The 23,651-nt window shown below is 33.5% G+C and overlaps 1 protein-coding gene across 4 annotated transcripts in view; it reads right to left on the bottom strand.

Moving 5' to 3' along the window:
* Nucleotides 1-23,651, bottom strand: part of Dh44-R2 (Diuretic hormone 44 receptor 2) — a 237,232-nt gene that overhangs the window by 2,949 nt on the left and 210,632 nt on the right. For 3 of the 4 annotated variants that reach the window (XR_012723874.1, XM_075313803.1, XM_075313802.1), the window contains 2 exons: nucleotides 21,767-21,817; nucleotides 11,399-11,426 (listed from right to left, as the gene is read on the bottom strand). Coding sequence is in view for 3 of the 4 variants with exons in the window: in XM_075313803.1 (XP_075169918.1) it covers nucleotides 11,399-11,426; nucleotides 21,767-21,817 (79 nt within the window). In the remaining variant the exon portion in view is untranslated. The remainder of the gene's footprint in view (nucleotides 1-11,398; nucleotides 11,427-21,766; nucleotides 21,818-23,651) is intronic. The other variant, XM_075313804.1, reaches the window with a different exon arrangement.

Raw genomic sequence — 23,651 nt, 5'->3', positions numbered from 1 at the left:
TCCAAAAAAGTAGTTTGGATCCCCAATCTGTGATCCGGAAGTAGTGCAAACTTGGATCATCTCCAATGAATTTAACATGGGCTTGTCATAGGACGGAAGTACTCCCTTTTTGGATCCTTTGCATTGCTTTAGAAGTTGTGCCCTGGAAGTTAATTTGAATGAAGGAATTTAAAAAGCGAAAAAATTTTTTTTTCAACCAATTTCACTTTTTTTTATCCATATGTTTTATTACACAATTATTTTCCTATTATCTAATTTTTACAATTTGAAAAACCTTTTCGCTCCGACCAAGGGTTGAACCTGGTTTTGCTGGCACCATAACAGAACGCCTTAGCACACTCAGCCACAAACGCCATTGAACATAAATCGTCGAAAGGTCAATTCAAATGTTTGTGATATGATCGTAATACGACACCAAGGAATAACATTCTGATTGCTTCTCGAGATGTTCTTTATTAGTATGAACGAAAAAATAAGAAACGCAGGTTAAAATCTCACCAGCGGCAATTTTTTTTATCAAATATTTTTTTATGTCATGCATTGTTTTTATTTTTTATTTTCGGCATATATTTTCGTATAGATATATTTTTTATATTAAAAATCAACAAAAAAAAAAAATTAAAAATTCTCGTAATTTGCAAAACCTTCTCAAAAGAACTTCCATGGAAGCGAAAAAGTCAAACGGCACAGGTTCAAATCCCAGCGGGGATGAAATTTATTTTTTTATTATTTTTCCTTTTTTTATTAATTTCTATTTTCTTTTAGTTTTTTTTATTAGTTTTCTATTTTTTTTTTGTAAAATTTAATTGTACAAAATTTGCACCTAAAATAGCCTGATTGCGTTCTTTCTAATACTTGTCCACAAGGCCTGCATCGGAAGTAGGAGAAATGTTTGTGCACTTGTCCAAAAGGACTGCATCGGAAGTGGAAAAAAAGTTATTGGGGGATCCCACGATGCGCTTTAGAAGAAATGTTTGTGGACTTGTCCAAAAGGACTGCATCGGAAGTTGAAAAAACTCGATGGGGGATTCTGGGATGGGCTTTAAAAGAAATGTTTGTGGGACAACTAGCGTAACCCGGCCCGCTTCGCTGCGCCTCCCGAAGCATATTTTCGTTAACTTGGTCAACCATATCCTACGATCTGAAAACAAATTCGAAAAGATTTGAGCTCTTTTAAAGAGTGGGGTCAGGGGAAGTCTGACACAAAAACTGAAGTACTGATTAATCACTCCATGGTTTCCACACACGTGCCCCGTACATTGGGGTACATTGATTTTCCCCGTACTGTGGAAAAATCATAAAATTATGTACCGAGTTCCAATTTATCGACAATCCTCTACCTTCTATTTTCAAAAAATCGGGCGAAAGGGAATCCCCATCCTTCGCTCCTACCCGACCAGATTTCGTAAATTCAGTTACCCTATATTTATTTCACAAACTACCCAACTTCACTATTCCCCTTCCCCAACCAGACATCGAAAAATCATGTACCCTGTATAAAATGAATCATCTTATCCCAATTTCAAGTAAATTGGAGATGGTTAGATTTTGCTCTATTTTTTGTAAAGAGACGTCACTTTCTCTGAAAATTCCAAGTTTCAACGTGTGGGGAAATGATAAGGTTCCCGTCCAAATTCCCAAAACTCAAGTACATCATATTGATTTCATAACCAACCCCTACCTTTGTAAATTTCAAGTAAACTTGATGATTCTAGTTTTTTTTTAGTTTTAGAGGAGGCGAAAAATGATGTAGCGTATATTGTGTAGACGTCCCAGGAAATCTCAAGCAAATTAGAAGCAGGGCAAGGGGAGGACCCTCTTCCCTTCCGAATATTACAAAATCAGATATCAATTATAATAATATAACCTACCCCACATTCTCTGTACATTTCAAGTAAATTGGAAAAGTTTAATTGTTTCATGGTATGTACTTGAGGAGAAAGGAGGTCTCCCTGTGCCCTTTTACGGCCGTAAGTTCGGCCAGGCCGAACCTTATGTACCCTCCACCATGGATTGCATAGAAACTTGTACTAAAGACTGTCATCAACAATCGAATTACTTGGGTTGTGGTATCTTAAAACTTCTTAACATCGTTTTCTAAATTGTGAGTTAGTCCATACGTGGTAGAGAGCCAGAATTGAAATATGGGGGTCGCTTATATGGGGGCTATATACAATTATGAACTTGATATGGCCCAATTTTTGTGTGATTGGGGATCAATTTATCTGAGGGCTATATATAACTATGGACCGATATGGACCTAGTTAGGCAAGGTTGTTAACGGTCACATACTAGCACAATGTACCAAATTTCAACTGACTCGGAAGAAATTTGCTCCTCCAAGAGGATCCAAAACCAAATCTCCGAATCGGTTTATATGGGGGCTATATATGATTATGGACTGATATGGACCACTTTTGGCATGGCTGTTAAATATCATGTACTACCATCACGTACCAAATTTAAACCAGATCGGATGAATTTTGCTTCTCCAAAAGGCACCGGGGGTCAAATCTGGGGATCGGTTTATATGGGCGCTATATATAATTATGGACTGGTATGAACCAATTCCTGCATGGTTGTTGGATACCATACACTAACATCACGTACCAAATTTCAACCGAATCGGATGAATTTTGGTCTTCCAAGAGGCTCCGGAGGTCAAATCTGGTGATCGGTTTATATGGGGGCTATATATAATTATGGACCGATGTTGACCATTTTTTGCATGGTCATTAGAGATCTTACACTAACACCATGTACCAAATTTCAGCCGGATCGGATGAAATTTGCTTCTCTTAGAGGCTCCGCAAGCCAAATCGGGGGATTTGTTTATATGGGAGCTATATATAATTATGGACCGATGTGGACCAATTTTTGCATGGTTGTCAAAGATCATATGCTGACACCATGTACCAAATTTCAGCTGGATCGGATGTCAAGTCGATGTTTCGTTCGGAAGTTAGCGTGCTTTCAACAGACGGACCGACGGGCATGCTCAGTTCGACTCAGAATTTCACCACGACCCAAAATATATATACTTTATGGGGTCTTAGAGCAATATTTCGATGTGTTACAAACGGAATGACAAAGTTAATATACCCCCATCCTATGGTGGAGGGTATAAAAAATCATATGCTTCACATAAATTTCATAATCTCCCCCAAGTTCTTAGTGAAAGTCGACAAATTTTGGTTTTTTCACTGTACTTTAAAAAAAAGTCGGACAAAGGGGAGGCCCCGTCCTCGACCAAATATCAAAAAATAAAGTTGTTGTTCTCTGCCAAGGCGCCCCTTTGAACCTTCCCTGAAAATTTCAACCAAATCGGATAATTTTATTCCAATTTTCCCGCCCAAATATTAAAAAAAATCAGGTACCCCATAATAAATTCATAACCTCACAGCGTTTTCTCTGTAAATATCAAGTAAATCAGAGAATTTTCGTTTTTTACTATACCTTAAACAAAAGTCGTATAAAGGTGTGGTCCACCTCCGCGACCAAATATCGGAAAATAAAGTAGTGGGTCTTTGTCTAGACATAACCCCTAACCTTCCTTGGAAATTTCACCCAAATGAAAGAAAAATTTTTTCGACATAGGCTCATATATTTGGCATAAAGATTTTTTTTCAATGTTATATTTTAAATATTATATATAATTTTGGTTTTAAATTATATATAATTTTGGTTTTAAATTATTTTTAGGAAAAAAGATTTTTTAAATATATACATATATACACATAGGCAATATAGTTATGATACATGTGTAGATGGATTACAAGCCCTTTAAGAAATGAGACTAATTCCGAACATGTAGAAATGCGAGTAATTCCACTCTCGATTACTTGCAAAACAAGCAAATTGACGAATTTAATATGGGCTTGTCATTGGAAGATACTAATTGATTCCCTTATGCACTATCAGTAAACTATTTAGGAACTAGTTGAGATCTTTGTCCTATTTGGACACACTCATTTCTACAATTTTCGAAGTCAATAAAAGCTTTTAAAATTTAACAAAACATACAACTCGATAGCTAGAGGTACCGCTTAAAGGATTAAAATAGGACTAGTTTTGCTAACATGTGTAAAACCAATTACCTGTAAAGCAAAAATGTGTCACTTTCACACATTTCATATTAAACGTATTTTAGAAAATAATCTAGTTTTAATGTGCCTAGCCAAATAGTTACCTATAAAATGTCTTTTTTTGTTGTAATATCGTATCTTTGGGTTGGAAACAATATAAAAATCTTTAAAGGAACGCGCACATTTTTCGATCTAATTAAACTTGTTTTGAAACATACTAAAACAAAACAGTATTTCAAACAGGCCAACAAACAGAAAGAATATATCGGAATGATCAATATTTACTATAGATATGTATCAAAAACCCGACGAACATTACAAAATTAATTACAATTTAATTTAGTTTTGATTTATATGCATTATTTTATATGTAAGAAAATTTTAAAACCAATTTTTTTCCTTATTGAAAACAGTTTCTTGAAAAAATACGAATGTTTGTGAATAATGGGAGCAAAATATATGCTGAAAAAAGTTGAAGTTGATTTTTTATAAATCTTTAATGGTTTTGAAAATCGACTCACATTGATTAGTCTAGTTTTAATAGTGGCCAAAATCGCCTTTCAAGTACAATGTTGAAAATTAAAAATTGGATTGAAAGGTGATCATACACGGTTGCCACAGTGTGTAGATTTCTTCCATGAATGGTAGATTTTTTACTGTTTGGTAGATTTGATTTCAAAAATAATTTTCTATAAAATAAAATAAATTTTCTATAAAAATAAAATGTTGACAAAATTTTCTATAGAAATAAAATTTTGACACAATTTTCTATAAATACAATTTTGACAAAAGTGTCTATAGAAATACAATTTACATAAAATGTTCTATAGAAATAACATTTTGATAAAATCTAATATATAAAAATAAGTCGGGTTTTCCTTCCTGACGCTTTAACTCCAGAACGCACGAAACGATTTCCACAGTCTTGCGTTCGTTGGAAAGGTCTGGGGCTCCGTAAGGTTTATAGCAAAAAAAGTTCAAGAAAAGGTCCAACGGAAAAGTGGGAAAATCTTTTTTTATATACACCGCCATCTCTGATGCAACTCCAGAACGCACGAACCTGCTTTCACGATTTTGCATTCGTTGGAAAGGTCTCGGTCTTTGCGCAAAGAAAATTCCAGAAAAGTTTACATATAGCGCACAAAAATGTATAATTTGAATTCATCTCAGTTGCTTTTGTTATAAAATTATTTTATTTTTTCACATGAAAAATGTTCGGAGAACGTAGAGGGTAATCATGTGGTCAAAATAGGTACCTCATTTTTTGATATCTGGTGGGGAGACATCCCCCTTGCCCGACTTTTTCAAAGTTGGTCCAAAGTTCTTCGATTTGGGTGAAATTTCCAAAGAAGGTTAGGGGTTATGTCTAGACAAAGACCCGCTATTTATTTTTCGATATTTGGTCGCGGAGGTGGACCACTCCTTTATACGATTTTTGTTTAAAGTACACACTCAAAAAAACAAAAGTTTACTCCAATGGATCCAAAGATTTTGACCTTCCCTTAAGGATTTTGGTATTGATTACGGGGCAAAGATGCGGCTTCTTTAAAATAAAGACATTTTTAGCGACCTATCTGGCTTTAAATCTAGGACCAATAAAATTAAAATTAGGATTCAGATCTCATTTATGAAATTTTCATTCTCTTTTCCCGGTTTATTAATAAAGGTACTCACGTACAAACAAATGCAAGTTTAAAAATCCAATTAAAAACGGATACTTCAAAGTAAAATCTTTTTTGATAATTCCAAAAAAACGTTAAACCAAAGACGCTAAATCCTCAAAATAAGTTTTAGCATATATTTGAAGCGTTTTTATATTAAATCTAAAGTTTCTATATTTCAGTTAATTTAAGGACAATTTCTTTAAATCGAAAATATGTTTCTTTACCTTAAGTAAAAATAGCTTTAGTTCAAAGACATGTAAAATTTACAAAACTTGTGTCCTAATTTACAAAACTTGTGTCCTAATTTTAATGAAAAAAAATTTTGAAGCAAAGATTATAAACTTTATTTTAATTAAAATTTCATTATTTTAAAGAAATTTGTCCTTAATATTTGATAAATTTCGCATTCTAAAATTTAGGTTGCGTAATCTTTAATATTAATAATTAGTTTAATTAATTTTTTCAGTGCAGTAAAAAAATCTCTGATTTACAGAGAACACGCCGTGAGGCTATGAACGTTTTATGGAGTACCTAATTTTTTAATATCTGGACGGGTAGGGGGAACTCCCCCTTCAATGAAAACAAATATTTACGTGATATTAAAGATTACGCAACCTAAATTTTAGGATGCGAAATTTACAAAATATTAATGACAAATTTCTTTAAAACAATGAAATTTTAATTAAAATAAAGTTTATAATCTTTGCTTCAAAATTTTTTCATTAAATTTAGGACATATATTTTGTAAATTTGCGTCCCTTCGTTAAAGTCGCATGTCTTTGAACTAAGGTTAATTTTCCTTAAAGTAAAGAAACACATTTTTGAATTAAAGAAATTGTCCCTAAATTTAAGATAAAACGCTTCAAATATAGGCTAAGACTTATTTTGAGGATTTAGCATCTTTGGTTTAAAGTTTTTTTTTTTGAAATTAAGAAATTATTTTTTACTTTGAAGTATCCGTTATAAATTGGATTTTAAAACTGGCATTTGTTTTTACGTGAGTACCTTTATTACTAAACCGCGAAGAGAGAATGAAAATTTGATAAATGAGATCTGTATGCTAATTTTAATTTTATTGGTTCTAGATTTAAAGCCAGATAGGTCGCTAAAAAATGTCTTTATTTTAAAGAAGTCGCATTTTCGGCTCGGAATCAATACCAAAATCCTTAAGGGAATTATCCGATTTGCTTCAAATTTTCGGGTAAGGTTAAAGGGGCGTTTAGGCAAAGAACAGCTACTTTTTTTCGATATTTAGTTGAGGAGGGGCCCCCCGCTTTTTCCCAACTTTTTTAAAATACAGTGAAAAAACTAAAATTTGTCGACTTACTGAAATTTTACGGATAACTTAGGGGAGATTATGAAATTTATATGAGGTATATGACTTTTTAATATTTGGTCGGGGAAAAATAAAAGGTTACAGGGAGACATTCTTTCTCCTCAAGATCATACCGCCAAACAAGTGGTGCAATGGTTAGCATGTCCGCCTTGCATACACAAGGTCGTGGGTTCGATTCCTGCTTCGACAGAACACCAAAAAGTTTTTCAGCGGTGGATTATCCCACCTCTGTAATGCTGGTGACATTTCTGAGGGTTTCAAAGCTTCTCTAAGTGGTTTCACTGCAATGTGGAACGCCGTTCGGTCTCGGCTATAAAAACATGGAATCGGGCAGCACTCAGTGATAAGGGAGAAGTTCACCAATGTGGTATCACAATGGACTGATTAGTCTAAATGAGTCTGATACATCGGGCTGCCACCTAACATAACCTAACCTAACCGCCAAACAATTAAACATTTCCAATTTACTTGAAATTTACAGAGGATGTGGGGTAGGTTATATTATTATTATTATGGATATCTGATTTTGTGATATTCGGAAGGGAAGAGGGGCCTCCCCTTGCCCCTGCTGTTTAAAAATACTGGACTTATAATTTGCTTGAGATTTTCTGGGACGTCTACACAATACACGCTATATCATTTTTCGATATTGGGACGGAGAGGGAGACCTGCTCTAAAACTGATAAAAAGCTAGAATTCTCAAGTTTACTTGAAATTTACAAAGGCCGTAGGGGAAGGTTATGAAATCAATAGGGTGTACTTGATTTTTGGTTATTTGGACGGGAGCTTTCTGCTTGCTCCACACTATGAAACTTGAAGGAAAGTTTAAGATTTTCTCGGAATTTGCAGAGAAAGTGACGTGCCTTTACAAAAAATAGAGCAAAATTTAACCTTCTCCAATTTACTTGCAATTGGGAGAAGATAATTAAATTTATACAGGGTACATGATTTTTCGATGCCTGATTGGGGAAGGGGAATAGTGAAGTTGGATAGTTTGTGAAATGAATATAGGGTAAGTATAATTTACGATATCTGGTCGGAGAGGAGCGAAGGGGGGGGGGTCTCTTTTGCCCGATTTTTTGAAAATAGAAAGTAGAGGATTGTCGATAAATGGGAATTCGGTATATAATTTTATGATTCTTCCACAGGCTTCTGCCAGACTTTTTTAAGTAAAAAACTTAAATTTACATGAAGTTGACAGGCAACGTAGAGGGTGCATCATTTTCCGGTATATGTTTAGGAAAGGCATGTTCTCCGTGTCCAACTCTTTAACAAATGTTAATATGATCAATTTTTAAGTACTTTCCCTTTTTCCGAATTATTAATCGGTATGTTGAGGAGAAGTATACCTCCCCTTGACAAACCACACTTGAAATTCACAGGAAATGTAGAACGATTTGAATATAGAACAAGTAAAACAAGTATATACGGCCGTAAGTTCGGCCAGGCCGAATCTTATGTACCCTCCACCATGGATTGCATAGAAACTAAAGACTGTCATCCCCATTTGAATTACTTGGGTTGCGGTAACACTTGCCGATGGCAAGATATCTTAAACCTTCTTAACACCGTGTTCTAAACTGTAAGCTAGTCCATACGGGGTATATATTAACCAAAAAAGGCCGATTAAATACGTAAATAATTCAGTTTGACAAAATTTTCTATAGAAATAAAATTTTGACAAAATTTTCTATAGAAATAAAATTTAGACAAAATTTTCTATAGCAATAAAATTCGACAAATTTTTCTATAGAAATAAAATTTTGACAAAATTTTCTATAGAAATAAAATTTTGACAAAATTTTCTATAGAAATAAAATTTTGACAAAATTTTCTATAGCAATAAAATTTGACAATTTTTTCTATAGAAATAAAATCTTGACAAAATTTTCTGTAGTAATAAATTTTGACAAAATTTTCAATAGTAATAAAATTTTGACAAAATTTTCTATAGAAATAAAATTTTGGTAGATTATTTTTGTATTTTTGGGATCGGCTATATACAACTATAGACCGATATGGACAAATTTTGGCATGGTTTTTAGCGGCCATATACTAGCGCAATGTACCAAATTTCACCACATACCAAATTTCAACCGGGTCGGATGAATTTTGCTCCTCCAATAGCTCTGGAGGTCAAATCTGAGGATCGGTTTATATGGGGGCTACATAAAATTATGGACCGATACGGACCAATTCCTGCATGGTTGTCAGAGACCATATACTTACACCATGTACCAAATTTCAGCCGGATCGGATAAAATTTACTTCTCTTAGAGGCTCCGCAAGCAAAATCGGGGGATCGGTTTATATGGGGGCTATATATAATTATGGACCGATGTGGACCAACTCCTGCATGGTTGTCAGAGACCATATACTTACACCATGTACCAAATTTCAGCCGGATCGGATGAAATTTACTACTCTTAGAGGCTCCGCAAGCCAAATCGGGGTTTCGGTTTATATGGGGGCTATATATAATTATGGACCGATGTGGACCAATTTTTGCATAGTTATTAGATACCATATACTTACACCATGTACCAAATTTCAACCGCATCGGATGAATTTTGCTCTTCCAAGAGGCTCCGCGGGCCAAATCTGAGCGTCGGTTTATATGGGGGCTATACGTAAAAGTGGTCCGATATGTCCCATTTGCAATACCATCTGACCTACATCAATAACAACTATGTGTGCCAAGTTTCAAGTCGATAGCTTGTTTCGTTCGAAAGTTAGTTGGTTTCAACAGACGGACGGACGGACGGACATGCTTAATTCGACTAAGAATTTCACCACGATCCAGATTATATATACTTTATGGGGTCTTAGATCAATATTTCGATGTGTTACAAAGGGAATGACAAAGTTAATATACCCCCATCCTATGGTAGAGGGTATAAAAACAAAAAAAATTGATTGAAAGGGAACACCCCTACCCGACGTTTGTTAAGCCGGTCCGCTTTTCATCTACATATTTCTGTATATAAACGAAAAAGCAAGTAGTCCGATTTTTTTGAAATTTACGGGAAACGTGTGTGGAAAGGGTGTGAAGTTAAAGTTGTTTTAGCGAAGACACAAACCACTTTATTTATTTTGAAAATTTAAATTTTTGTTGCGAATTTAAGACTTTTTTTGTGCCAGATTTTCCCTGACCCTACTCTTTTAAAGAGTTCAAATCTTTTCGATTTTTTTTCAGATCGAAGGATATGATTGACTAAGTTAACGAGGCGCAGCGAGGCGGGCCGGGTTACACTAGTTTTCTTCTATTTTTCGCATGGCTCGAAAAATGCTGTGAATTGTGATCGTATTAAGTTGGTTCGTTCTTGTTTGGTGAAATTCAATAGTTCTATAGCTGTAGTTGAAAAACGGAAGAAAATCGGTGAAGAAATGGTGATTTTTCGTTCTTTTTGGGGTTTTGAATATGAAATTTTTCTTGGTATCCGAGTGAAGGGCCACATCTTTGCTGAAGACAATTCACAGCATTTTTCGAGATATGTCTGCGAAAAATAGAAAAAAATTACAAAAAAGTATTCAAAATCGAATTTGGCGAAAGAACTGTAGTGACTCAAAAAAAAAAAAAAAACCAACGACAACCAATCTAACAAAACCCTAAAATTACTTTTCTCCTCTCATCGCACAGAATTAAAGTCTTAATTTAGTTTTAAAAAATATTCAATTAAAAATTTAATTCATTCAACAAATTTTTTAATTGAAACAAAAATCAATCACAAAAATTAAAAGTATCAATTAATTTTTTAATTGACTTTCAATTAATTTATTAATTGATTATTTCTGTGATTGAAGACATTTCAATTGAAACATTAATTGAAACAATTAATTTTGTGATTGAATCAAACAAAAATTTTGTTTTGTGTGTGGGTACTTTCGGCTGGAATATGGAATGTTTTGTTTGGAATTTTTGTGCTGTGTTATTAAATAATATGCCAAATGGGGTTCCAATCGCATCTGTGGAACTAGAAATAGCGGTGTCTAGATAACTAAACATATTGAACTAGTTCACCAGTCGATTACTGCATATATTCGTTAATTGGATTCCTCCAATGAAAAGTCCATGCAAAATTCTCTATTTTGCTTAAAAATTAATGGAGGATGGAAATACTTCCATTTACTTTGGATTTAGCAATTCTTCAGGCCCGCAACTAATCTCATTTCTTAGAGGGAAATAACTTAATTAAACAATAAACTCAATAAACTTATAATAATTGGTAATATTCACAATAAGTATATATACTCTTAAATGTATATGACTATGAGAATAACATAAAAAATTATATAAATTATTCAAAGTGTACCGTGGATATGGGACTTGTTGAAGTTAATCTAAAAGAAAGAAAAAGGAGAAAAACAAAAAAACAAAATAAAATTAATTTTTTATCTCCAAAACAAAGAAAAACATAAGGAATGAGGTAATAATTTATGAATATGTTTTGTGGTATTAGTTTGGCAAAAACAAAGAAACAAAGCGTTTTAAAATTTAAGATCCAGAGAAATGGAAGGATGTTAGTAGGAAGCACATTAGGTGAAAATTTAAATTTTACGCACACTGAAACAAAAATGTTGGCCTAATATGAAAGATTAAGAATAGTTTTGATAACGCCATCATATTACCCAAGTATTATAATTTATACACTGAAAAGAATATATTATCGTAAGGCCAAAGATTTCATGTCCATAAACTACAAATGCGAATTTTACTTTGCATAGAAAATAAAAAATAAAAAGTCGATAGACATTTTAATTAAGTCGTTTTGTTCGTATAATTGTCTAAGGTCAACTTTACTTTAATAATTCTGAAAAATTCTAAAAAATTTAAAAAAAAATATAGATAAAGTAGTTTTGTACTTATAGTAAGGTGATTCAAACTAAAAATGTGTATCTTTACATGAAAGAAAATTCTGAAAATTTTTTAAAATTAATGAAACTGTCTTTAAATTTTTCAACTTTTTGTATAGTGACTACAAAGCAAATACGCGTTTTAAAATAGGAGATGTTTTTAATATTTTATTTTAAAGATATTTTTCTCTGGAAATATAACATAATTTCTGAATTTGAAAATTTAAATTGTCTTTACAACGTTTCTAAAGGACTCTGACAGCATTTGAAGAAAACGAGCTCAAAAAACGAATGAACCTAAATTTGTTTCCTAGAAACAAGTACGCAAAACGGCGCTATGAACTACGGCCCCAGGAAAATAGGCCCCAAATTGGAAATGAAGTATGACCCCAAATTTTGGGTCCTTTTTCGTTATGAATAGAAACCCTATGAACATGGGCCCCAATTATGTAAGTGATAAAAAATGAAGATGGACCACAAAGAAAAAATTGGGCCCCATTTTTATACCCTCCACTCCCATATAAACCCATCTCCAGATTTGTCCTCCGGAGCCTCTTGGAAGAGCAAAATTCATCCGATCCGGTTGAAATTTGGTATGAGGTGTTAGTATATGGTCTCTAACAACCATGCAAAAATTGGTCCATATCGGCACATAATTATATATAGCCCCCATGTAAATCGATCCCCAGATTTGACCTCCGGAACCTCTTGGAGGAGCAAAATTCATCCGATTCGGTTGAAATTTGGTACGTGGTGTTATATGGTCTTTAAGAACTATGCAAAAATTTGTCCATATCGGTCCATAATTATATATAGCCCCCATATAAACAATTTCCCCAGATTTGATCTCAGGAGCCTCTTGGAGAAGCAAAATTCATCCGATCCGGTTGAAATTTGCAACGTGATGTTAGTATATGGCCGCTAATAACAATGACAAAATTGGTTCATATAGGTCTATAGTTATATATAACCGATCCCCAATCACACAAAAATTGGTCCATATCGGTTCCTAATCCGATATGGCTCACTCGAGCCAAAAATAACAGGATGGCTGTTATTTTGGCTCGACGCTATCTATGTGGCTCTGACACATAGATAGCGTCGCTAGTATTAAAAGCATATTATTTTTAATTAGTACCAACCTTCAAATGATTCGTGTCAAAATTTGACGTCTGTAAGTCAATTAGTTTGTGAGATAGAGCGTCTTTTGTGAAGCAACTTTAGTTATTGTGAAAAAAATGGAAAAAAAAAGAATTTCGTGTTTTGATAAAATACTGTTTTCTGAGGGGAAAAATACGGTGGAAGCAAAAACTTGGCTTGATAATGAGTTTCCGGACTCTGCCCCAGGGAAATCAACAATAATTGATTGGTATGCAAAATTCAAGCGTGGTGAAATGAGCACGGAGGACGGTGAACGCAGTGGACGCCCGAAAGAGGTGGTTACCGACGAAAACATAAAAAACATCCACAAAATGATTTTGAATGACCGTAAAATGAAGTTGATCGAGATAGCAGAGGCATTAAAGATATCCAAGGAACGTGTTGGTCATATCATTCATCAATATTTGGATATGCGGAAGCTCTGTGCAAAATGGGTGTCGCGCGAGCTCACATTTGACTAAAAACAACAACGTGTTGATGATTCTGAGCGATGTTTGCAGCTGTTAACTCGTAATACACCCGAGTTTTTCCATCGATATGTGACAATGGATGAAACACTACACTCCTGAGTCCAATCGACAGTCGGCTGAGTGGACAGCGACCGGTGAACCGGCCCCATAACAGGTTGGCTGATAAGTCCCCGGTCTAACAAAGAAAAACACATTTTTTCAAAATTCGGATATTCGATAAATGAGATCTGTATCCTAGATTTAAATCCAGAAATGTCGCTAAAAAATGTCTTTATTTGAAAGAAGTCGCATCTTTGGGTCGGAATCAATCCAAAATCCTTAAGGGAAGGTCAAAATCTTTGGATGCAAATAAACTTTTTTTGAGTGCACAGTCTGCATATAAACCGATCCCCAGATTTTTGGCTTCCAGAGCTTCGAAAAGGTGCAAATTTCATTCGATTCGTATGAAAAAAAATTTCTTAGTTCAAAGACATATTTTGTTTAACGGAGGGACGCAAATTATCAGCCTTCGTAATTATCAATTTTCTTTTAGTTAAAATTTCATTATTTTAAGAAAAATGACTTGAATGTTATGTAAAGTGCGTGTCCTAATATATAGGTTTCATATTTGGTTAATAGGTTTTTTTTCCCAGTGTATAGTCGTTTGGTCCAACAATGGCAATGGAGCTTCGGTGGATCTGCCTTTGGTGTAGCTAGGCCCTAAATTTTGTGATTTTCTTCATCTTATTCTTCAATTTGGTACAATCCACGTTTTTATACAGGCGTACACCGAGAAAAATATTTACGTTATATTAACGATTACGCAACCTAAATTTTAGGATGCGAAATTTACAAAATATTGAGTACAAATTTCTTTAAAATAATGAAATTTTAATTAAAATAAAGTTTATAATCTTAGCTTCAAAAATTTTTTTCGTTAAATTTAGAACACAACACACACACAATTTTGTAAATTTGCATCCCTTTGTTAAAGTCGCATGTCTTTGAATTAAAGCTAATTTTCGTTAAGGTAAAGAAACACATTTTTGATTTAAAGAAATTGTCCTTAAATAAACTGAAATATTGAAACATTAGATTTAAGATAAAAACGCTTCAAATAAAGGCTAAGACTTATTTTGAGGATTTAGCGTCTTTGGTCTAAAGTTTTTTTTGGAATTATCAAAACATTTTTTACTTTGAAGTATCCGTTATAATTTGGACCTTTAAACTGGCATTTGTTTTCACGTGAGTACCTTTAAAAAATTCGTTTTTATTATTCAACATAGTTCCCTTCAAGAGCGATACAACGATTATAACGACCTTCCAATTTTTTGATACCATTTTGGTAGTACTCCTTCGGTTTTGCCTCAAAATAGGCCTCAGTTTCGGCGATTTTTTCCCTGCGAGCATCCTTTTGAGGTCTGAGAACAAGAAAAAGTCGCTGGGGCCAGATCTGGAGAATACGGTGGGTGGGGAAGCAATTCGAAGCCCAATTCATGAATTTTAGCTATCGTTGTCAATGACTTGTGGCACGGTGCGTTGTCTTGGTGGAACAACACTTTTTTCTTCTTCATATGGGGCCGTTTTGCCGCTATTTCGACCTTCAAACGCTCCAATAATGCCATATAATAGTCACTGTTGATGGGTTTTCCCTTCTCAAGACAATCGATAAAAATTATTCCATGCGCATCCCAAAAAACAGGGGCCATTACTTTGCCAGCGGACTTTTGAGTCTTTCCACGCTTCGGAGACGGTTCACCGGTCGCTGTCCACTCAGCCGACTGTCAATTGGTCTCAGGAGTGTAGTGACGGAGCCATGTTTCATCCATTGTCACACATCGACGGAAAAACTCGGGTGTATTACGAATTAACTGCTGCAAACACCGCTCAGAATCGTCAACACGTTGTTGTTTTTGGTCAAATGTGAGCTCGCGCGGCACCCATTTTGCACAGAACTTCCGCAAATCCAAATATTGATGAATGATATGACCAACACATTCCTTTGATATCTTTAAGGCCTCTGCTATCTCGATCAACTTCATTTTACGGCCATTCAAAATCATTTTGTGGATTGTTTTGATGTTTTCGTCGGTAACCACCTCTTTCGGGCGTCCACTGCGTTCACCGTCCTCCATGCTCATTTCACCACGCTTGAATTTTGCATACCAATCAATTATTGTTGATTTTCCTGGGGCAGAGTCCGGAAACTCATTATCAAGCCAAGTTTTTGCTTCCGCCGTATTTTTTCCATTCAGAAAACAGTATTTTATCAAAACACGAAATTCCTTTTTTTCATTTTTTTTCACAATAACAAAAGTTGCTTCACAAAAGACGCTCAATCTCACAAACTAATTGACTTACAGACGTCAAATTTTGACATGAATCATTTGAAGGTTGGCAATATATAAAAATAATATGCATTTAATACTAGCGACGCCATCTATGTGTCAGACAGGGGACTTATCAGCTAACCTATTATGGAATCGGGCAGCACTCAGTGATAAGAGAGAAGTTCGCCACTGTGGTATCACAATGGCCTGATACATCGGGCTGCCACCTAACCTAACCTAAAGTCAAGTTGACCTTAGTCAAACAAAATGTTCTCTCTTTTTAAGATACCCAATTTTAAGTCGAATCACTTAACAATAAAGACAAAACGACTTCATTGAACAATTGATCGACTTTGGACAAGGAAAAAACTTTATATCAGCGTCTTCTAGGCTAAGCAAAATTCGGTTTCGTATTTTAAGGACACGGAATATTTGGTCACACGACAATAGTTTTTTCAGTGTAATTAGAATAAAAGTCATAATCTTTGTTTTAATTTTTTTCTCTGTTTTGAGTGTAGTTATTCACATCATAAGTATCCAAGTTTTGAACGAAATGTAAATTATGACTTTCTAAGTGGAATGGAGCATGTCCATCCGTCTGTCTGTCTAAACTTTGGAGAAATTAAGAAAACTGCTTCAAATTTAGTACTTGATAATAGTTTAACCCAAAAAATTATAAATCATGTCTTGAGGTGTAGTTAGTCTGTTGAATACCTTAAAACTAATTTCTATTAAGTTCGCTTAATAAATGATGATAATATTGCCAACTTTATGTAAAACTTTTGATACATATTAAGTTCTTGGAATAGTAATGACAATGTAGATGTCAGAACATAGTTCTTAATAATGTTAACCTTACACTTGCATTGCATATTTTTCTTCCTGATAATTGTTATCCTAGTGTCTATGACTCATGACGGTTATTGTATTTTTCCAACATGTGCGATGTGACGATGGGATGATAAATTGACAATGTTGATGTGGTTAATATTGAACAGTAATGGTTTCCCAGCAAAATAAATTGTCGGCAAAAAAGGGAATGTGCATGTTCTTTTACAATCAAGAAGTGGTACAAAATCGGATCGGAAGCAATAAATTTAATATGGGCTTGTCATAGGGAGGAAGTCAACGCTGGCCGATCCCAGAAAAAATTGGGTAACCAGCATTATAGGCAAAAAAAACTTACTACTTGTAGTATTACCAGCATAATTACTTTATTATTGAAGACTGTAGTGTGATTACAACAGACAGACAGACGGATATGGTTAAATCGCCTTAGAATTTCTACCTGATCAAGAATGTATATTTGTGCAGTCGGAATCGATATTTCTATGTGTCACAAACGGAAAGACATACAGTCATTACTAATTTTTCAAGAAAAAATTTATTTAGAAAACATGATTCCTGAAGTATTCCAAAATAAACAAAAACAAGTATATACGGCCGTAAGTTCGGCCAGGACGAATCTTATGTACCATGGATTGCGTAGAAGCTTCTACTAAAGACTGTCATTCACAATCGAATTACTTGGGTTGAGGTAATACTTGCCGATGGCAAGGTATCTCAAAACTCCTTAATATCGTCTTTTAAATTAGAAGTTAGTCCATACGTGGTATATATTAAACTAACAAAGGCCGATTAAATACGTATATAATTAAGTTTGACAAAATTTTCTATAGAAATAAAATTTTGACAACATTTTCTATAGAAGTAAAATTTGGACAAAATTTTCTATAGAAATAAAATGTTAACAAAATTTTCTATAGAAATAAAATTTTGATAATAGTTTATATAGAAATAATATTTTGACAAAATAAAATTTTGACAACATTTTCTATAGAAGTAAAATTTGGACAAAATTTTCTATAGAAATAAAATGTTAACAAAATTTTCTATAGAAATAAAATTTTGTCAAATTTTTCTATAGAAATAAAATTTTGACAAAATTTTCTGTAGAAATAAAATCTTGACAAAATTTTCTATAGAAATAACATTTTGACAAAATTTTCAATAGAAATAAAATTTTGACAAATTATTCAATAGAATTAAATTTTTGACAACATTCTCTATAGAATTAAAATTTTGACAACATTGCTATAGAAATAAAATTTTGCCAAAATTTTCTATAGAAATAAAATTTGACAAAATTTTCTATAGGAATAAAATTTTGACAAAATTTTTCATAAAAATAAAATTTTGACAAAATTTTCTATAGAAATACAATTTTGGTAGATTATTTTTGTCTCGTGTGGCAACCATGATTATGAACCGGTATGGACCAATTTTTGTGTGATTGGGGATCGGCTATATATAACTATAGACCTATATGGACCAATTTTGGCATGGTTATTAGCGGCCATATACTAACACCACGTTGCAAATTTCAACCGGATCGGATGAATTTTGCTTCTCCAAGAGGCTCCTGAGATCAAATCTGGGGAACGGTTTATATGGGGGCTATATATAATTATGGACCGATATGGACCAATTTTTGCATAGTTCTTAGAGACCATATAACACCACACGGATGAAAAATACTGTTTTTCATATGTTTGGCTATAAACATTATATGTTTGGAACACAAATTTTTAAACACAATATTTTTGAGTGCAAGCATATAATGTTCATAAACTAGCATAACATGTTTGGGACTTATATGTTAATATGTTAGAACATATTATGTTTGGGACATAAAATGTTTGTAAATATAATATGCTTGGATGCAAACATATATTAATTTAGAAATAGCCTATAAACATATATGTGTTTAGTAGCTTGGAGCGCTATTTAACAGGGAGCGATATTGAATTAAGTTGGTGGTTGTTGCTTGTTATTACAAAATTAACATTTTATTTTTCCTTGGGCAATTGATCAGCTACTTCTTTGATCCTTACAAACTGTGTGGTCCGCTGTTCGAATCCCCGTCCGGCAAAAGGTAAAATTAAAATAAAAAAATCATAAAATTGAATAATTTCTTCTACAATGTTTGTATTACAGAAAAAGGTGCTAAGAACTAAAAAATCTCGTGGAAGTGAGAAAGATGTCGGGGAATATACAATTGGGCAGAAACAAAATTTTGAGCATTCAGGTCGAAAACCTATATTGTTAGCACCTATATTACCTGTTTATTTTCATAATTCATTATGATTGTAAATATATAAATAAATAAATAAAATTTTGAGCACAATATTGTTTGGGAGAATTTTTTTAAGCATGTAATATTTTTGGGTGCAAAATGCTTCCAAACATATTATATGGTCACATAATAACATATTGTTTTTTGGAAGACAACATTATTGAATTTGGATGCAAAAATACAAAATGTTTGGAACTTAGACTACCCAAACATATATTGTTTAGACCAATATGCTTTCAAACATATTATATATTGGAAGAGATCAAACATATAAATGTTTGGGCAATACCCAAAAATGTATATGCTTGAAGCAAAATATGTTTGGTAGTATATGTTACAGAAGCGATTTTTTGTGAGGGTGCACGCAACAAAATTCAAGCGAATCGGATAAATTTTGCTCCTCCAAGAGGTTCCGGAGGTCAAATCTGGGGATCGATTTATATGGGGGCTATATATAATTATGGACCAATTCTTGCGTGTTTGTTAGAGACCACATACTAACACCACGTTCCAAATTTCAAACGGATCGGATGAAGTTTATATATAATTATGGACCAATTTTCGCATGGTTCTTAGAGACCATATACCTACACAATGTACCAAATTGCAGCCAGTTCGGATGAAATATGCTACTCTTATAGGCTCCGCAAGCCAAATCTGGGGGTGCGTTTATATGGTGGCTATACGTAAAAGTGGACCGATATGGCCCATTTGCAATACCATCTGACCTACATCAATAACAACTACTTGTGCCAAGTTTGAAGTCGATAGCTTGTTTCGTTCGGAAGTTAGCGTGATTTCAACAGACGGACGGACGGACGGACATGCTTAGATCGACTCAGAGTTTCACCATGACCCAGAATATATATACTTTATAGGGTCTTAGAGCAATATTTCGATGTGTTACAAACGGAATGACAAAGTTAATCCCATCCTATGGTGGAGGGTATAATAATTGGATCAATTAATTACATGAATGAATCAACATTTTTTTCTCTGTATGGTGGAGGGTATAAAAAGAAACAATGCAAATAAAATTAAACATTTTACCTCAGCCAAGTGCGCTAAAAATTCGGAGCGAACAAGATTTTCAGTTTGGAAAATTTCAAATGAACTTCCTAGACACAACTTCTAAAGCATGGCTAACGATCCGAAAACGGAATACTTCTATGCTATGTCGAGCCTCTATAAAATTCATTGGAGATGATCCAAAATTTATACTACTTCCGGCTCACAAGTTTGGGATGCAAAATACTTTTTAGGAACCTCTTTTTTAACTGGGATGTTCAATGCAATGGCGTTTGTGGGTGATTCTGTTAAGATGTTCTGTAATGGTGCTAACAAAGCCAGTTTCAACTTGATGAACAGAAACAGTTAAATTTGTGAAAAGGTTTATTTAGCTTCCATATATATGTTTTTCCGAGTTACGCAAAAATGGCCAAAATACCCACATATTTCTTATAAAATCGCCACTGCCAAATCGAAAACTTGTAAAAATTACTCCGATTTTCCTATACTTCTAATACATATCTATCGACCGATAAATCATAAATACACTTTTGCGAAGTCTGAAGGAAATTGGTTCAGATTTAAATGTTTTTTTACTAACATTATGTTTCACCTCAGGGCGTTACCCGACTTAAATTTAAAGTCTAAAAATTTTGTACAAATCTAACAAATTTTGTCTATATCGGGTCAGATTTAAAAATATGTATATGGGAAGAAAAACCTGTATATTATATACAGGGTATATTATAGTCGGACTCAACCCGGCTATATATAATTATGGACCGATATGGACCAATTCTGACATGAATGTTAGAGACCATATACTAACACCACGTACCAAATTTCAACCGGATCGGATGAAGTTTGCTCCTCCAAGAGGCTACGGAGATCAAATCTGGGGATCGGTTTATATGGGGGTTATATATAATTATGAACCGATATGGACCAAATCTGGCACGGTTGTTAGAGATCATATACTAACACCATGTTTCAAATTTCAACCGGATCGGCGCTTCTCTTTGAGGCTGCGCAAATACCAACACCAAGTTTTATATGGGGGCTATACATAATTATAGACCGATTTGGACCAATTTTTGCTTGGTTGTTGGAGATCATATGCTGACACCATGCACCAAATTTCAGCCGGATCAGATGAAATTTGTTTCTCTTATTGGATCCGCAAGCCAAAGCTGGGGATCAGTTTATATGGGGGCTATATATATAATTATGGACCGATGTGGACCAATTTTTGCGTGGTTGTTAGAGGCCATATACTAACGCCATGTACCAAATTCAGTCGGATCCAATGAACTTCTCTTTGAGGCTGCGCAAGGCAAATCTGGGGGTCCGTTTATATGGATATACGTAAAAGTGGACCAATATGACCCATTTCAATACCATCCGATCTACATCAATAACAACTATTCATGCCAAGTTTCCAGTCGATAGCTTGTTCGGAAGTTAGCATAATTTCAACAGACGGACGGACGGACATGACTAGATCGACACAGAATTTCACCACGACCCAGAATATATATACTTTATGGGGTCTTAGATCAATATTTCGATGTGTTACAAACGGAATGACAAAGTTAATATACCCCCCATCCTATGGTGGAGGGTATAAAAAATGTTGTTGACATAAATGAAGAATGTAGTGGAATTAGAAATCACAACGTTTATCACATTCGATTTGATAACACCTTGAGATAAAAATATTTGAATTTGATATTTCGTACTTACCGCGAACTTTCAGTTCTAGATCTTTGGGAATAGTCTTTGGATAAACGACTTCTGGTAAAGAGAAGAAAAATACAAATAGTTAATAACCATATTGGTAAATATTGATTTTTATTATTCTAAGAAAATCTAGCTTAATTACATCAATCAGTTTTGTGGTTGAAACAAGTAGGGAAAGCCTCAAATCGGATGAGGCCGACTATATTATACCCTTCACCACGTGGAAAAATTTTGATACCATCTCAAATCCTTCAAAATAAATAAAATTTTGCCAAAATTTTTCATAAAAATAAAATGTTGACATAATATTTCATAGAACGAAAATTTTGAAAAAAAAACAAAGTTAAAATTTTGATAAAATTTTCTATTTCCAAAGATTTTGTGTTTACACTAATGATATTGGTATTGATTCCGAACCAAACCAGCGTGAAATTGAAATAAGGACACATTTAAGACAAAATTTTCTGATTTTTGCGTCATCTCCTATTTTTAAACGCCATTTGGAACTATTATGTTAAAAAAATTTTAATTTTTGTGTTTAGGTCATTTTTATACACACAAAAAAAATTCTGATTCAATCACGAAATTAATTGATCCAATTAATTTTTTAATTGAAATGTCTTCAATCACTGAAATGATAGTATCAATTAAAAAATTAATTGACAGTCAATTAAAAAATTAATTGATCCAATTAAAAAGTTAATTGATACTATTAATTTGTGTGATTGATTTTTATTTCAATTAAAGAATTTGTTGATTCAATTAAATTTTTGATTGAACATATATTAAAACTCAATTAAGATTTTAATTGGAAAAATTTTCGTTAAATTTTTTTCTATGTATAGCCAGAAACCATCAAGACTATTGTACACAGAAAAAAGTAAACTACATTATGAGAAAAATGTACTATCTCGTACGAAAATTGAACTAAATTGTATTCCAAATTTTCAGATTCATTAAATTAACGAAAATTTTGCGACATTTTTGGATTTACAAAATTTTTCTTTCTCGAAAAGAAAAAATGAACTAAACTTCTTCTAAACACAGCCATCCACAATCGAATTACTTGGGTTGCGGTAACACTTACCGATGGCAAGGTAACTTAAAACCTCCTCACATCGTCTTCTAAATTGTAAGTAAGTCCTTACGTGGTATATGTTATATTAAATTAAAAAATACCGATTAAATACTTATATAATTCTGTTTGACAAAAATTTCTATAGAAATAAAATTTTAACAAAATTTTCGATAGAAATAAAATTTTGACAAAATTTTCTATAGAAATAAAAGTTTAACAAAATTTTCGATAGAAATAAAATTTTGACAAAATTTAGTGTAGTAATAAAATTTTGACAAAATTTAATGTTGAAATAAAATTTTGACTAAATTTTCTATGGAAATGAAATTTTAATAAAATTTTAACAAGATTTTCTATAGAAATAAAATTTTGGCAAAATTTTCTATAGAAATAAAAAATTGACAAACTTTTCTATAGAAATAAAATTTTGGTAGATTTTTTTAGGTTCGAGTGGCAACCATGATTATGAATCGATATGGACCAATTTTTGTGTGATTGGGGATGGGCTATATATTACAATGGACTGAATAGTCTAAGTGAGTCTGAAACTTAATCTGGCTGCCACTTCAACCTAACCTAACTAGACCGATACGGACCAATTTTGGTATAGTTGTTAGAGGCCATATACTAACACCACGTTCCAAATTTGAACCGGATCGGATGAATTTTGTCCTCCAAGAGGCTCCGGAGGTCAAATCTGGAGAACGGTTTATATGGGGGCTATATATAATTATGGACCGATATGGACCAATTCTTTGAGGCTCCTCAAGCCAAATTTGGCGATCTGTTTATATGGGGGCTATATATAAT

This window comes from Haematobia irritans, chromosome 5, assembly GCF_050003625.1.
Source record: "Haematobia irritans isolate KBUSLIRL chromosome 5, ASM5000362v1, whole genome shotgun sequence".
Classification (NCBI taxonomy): domain Eukaryota; kingdom Metazoa; phylum Arthropoda; class Insecta; order Diptera; family Muscidae; genus Haematobia; species Haematobia irritans.
This window is presented reverse-complemented; position numbering and strand designations above follow the sequence as displayed.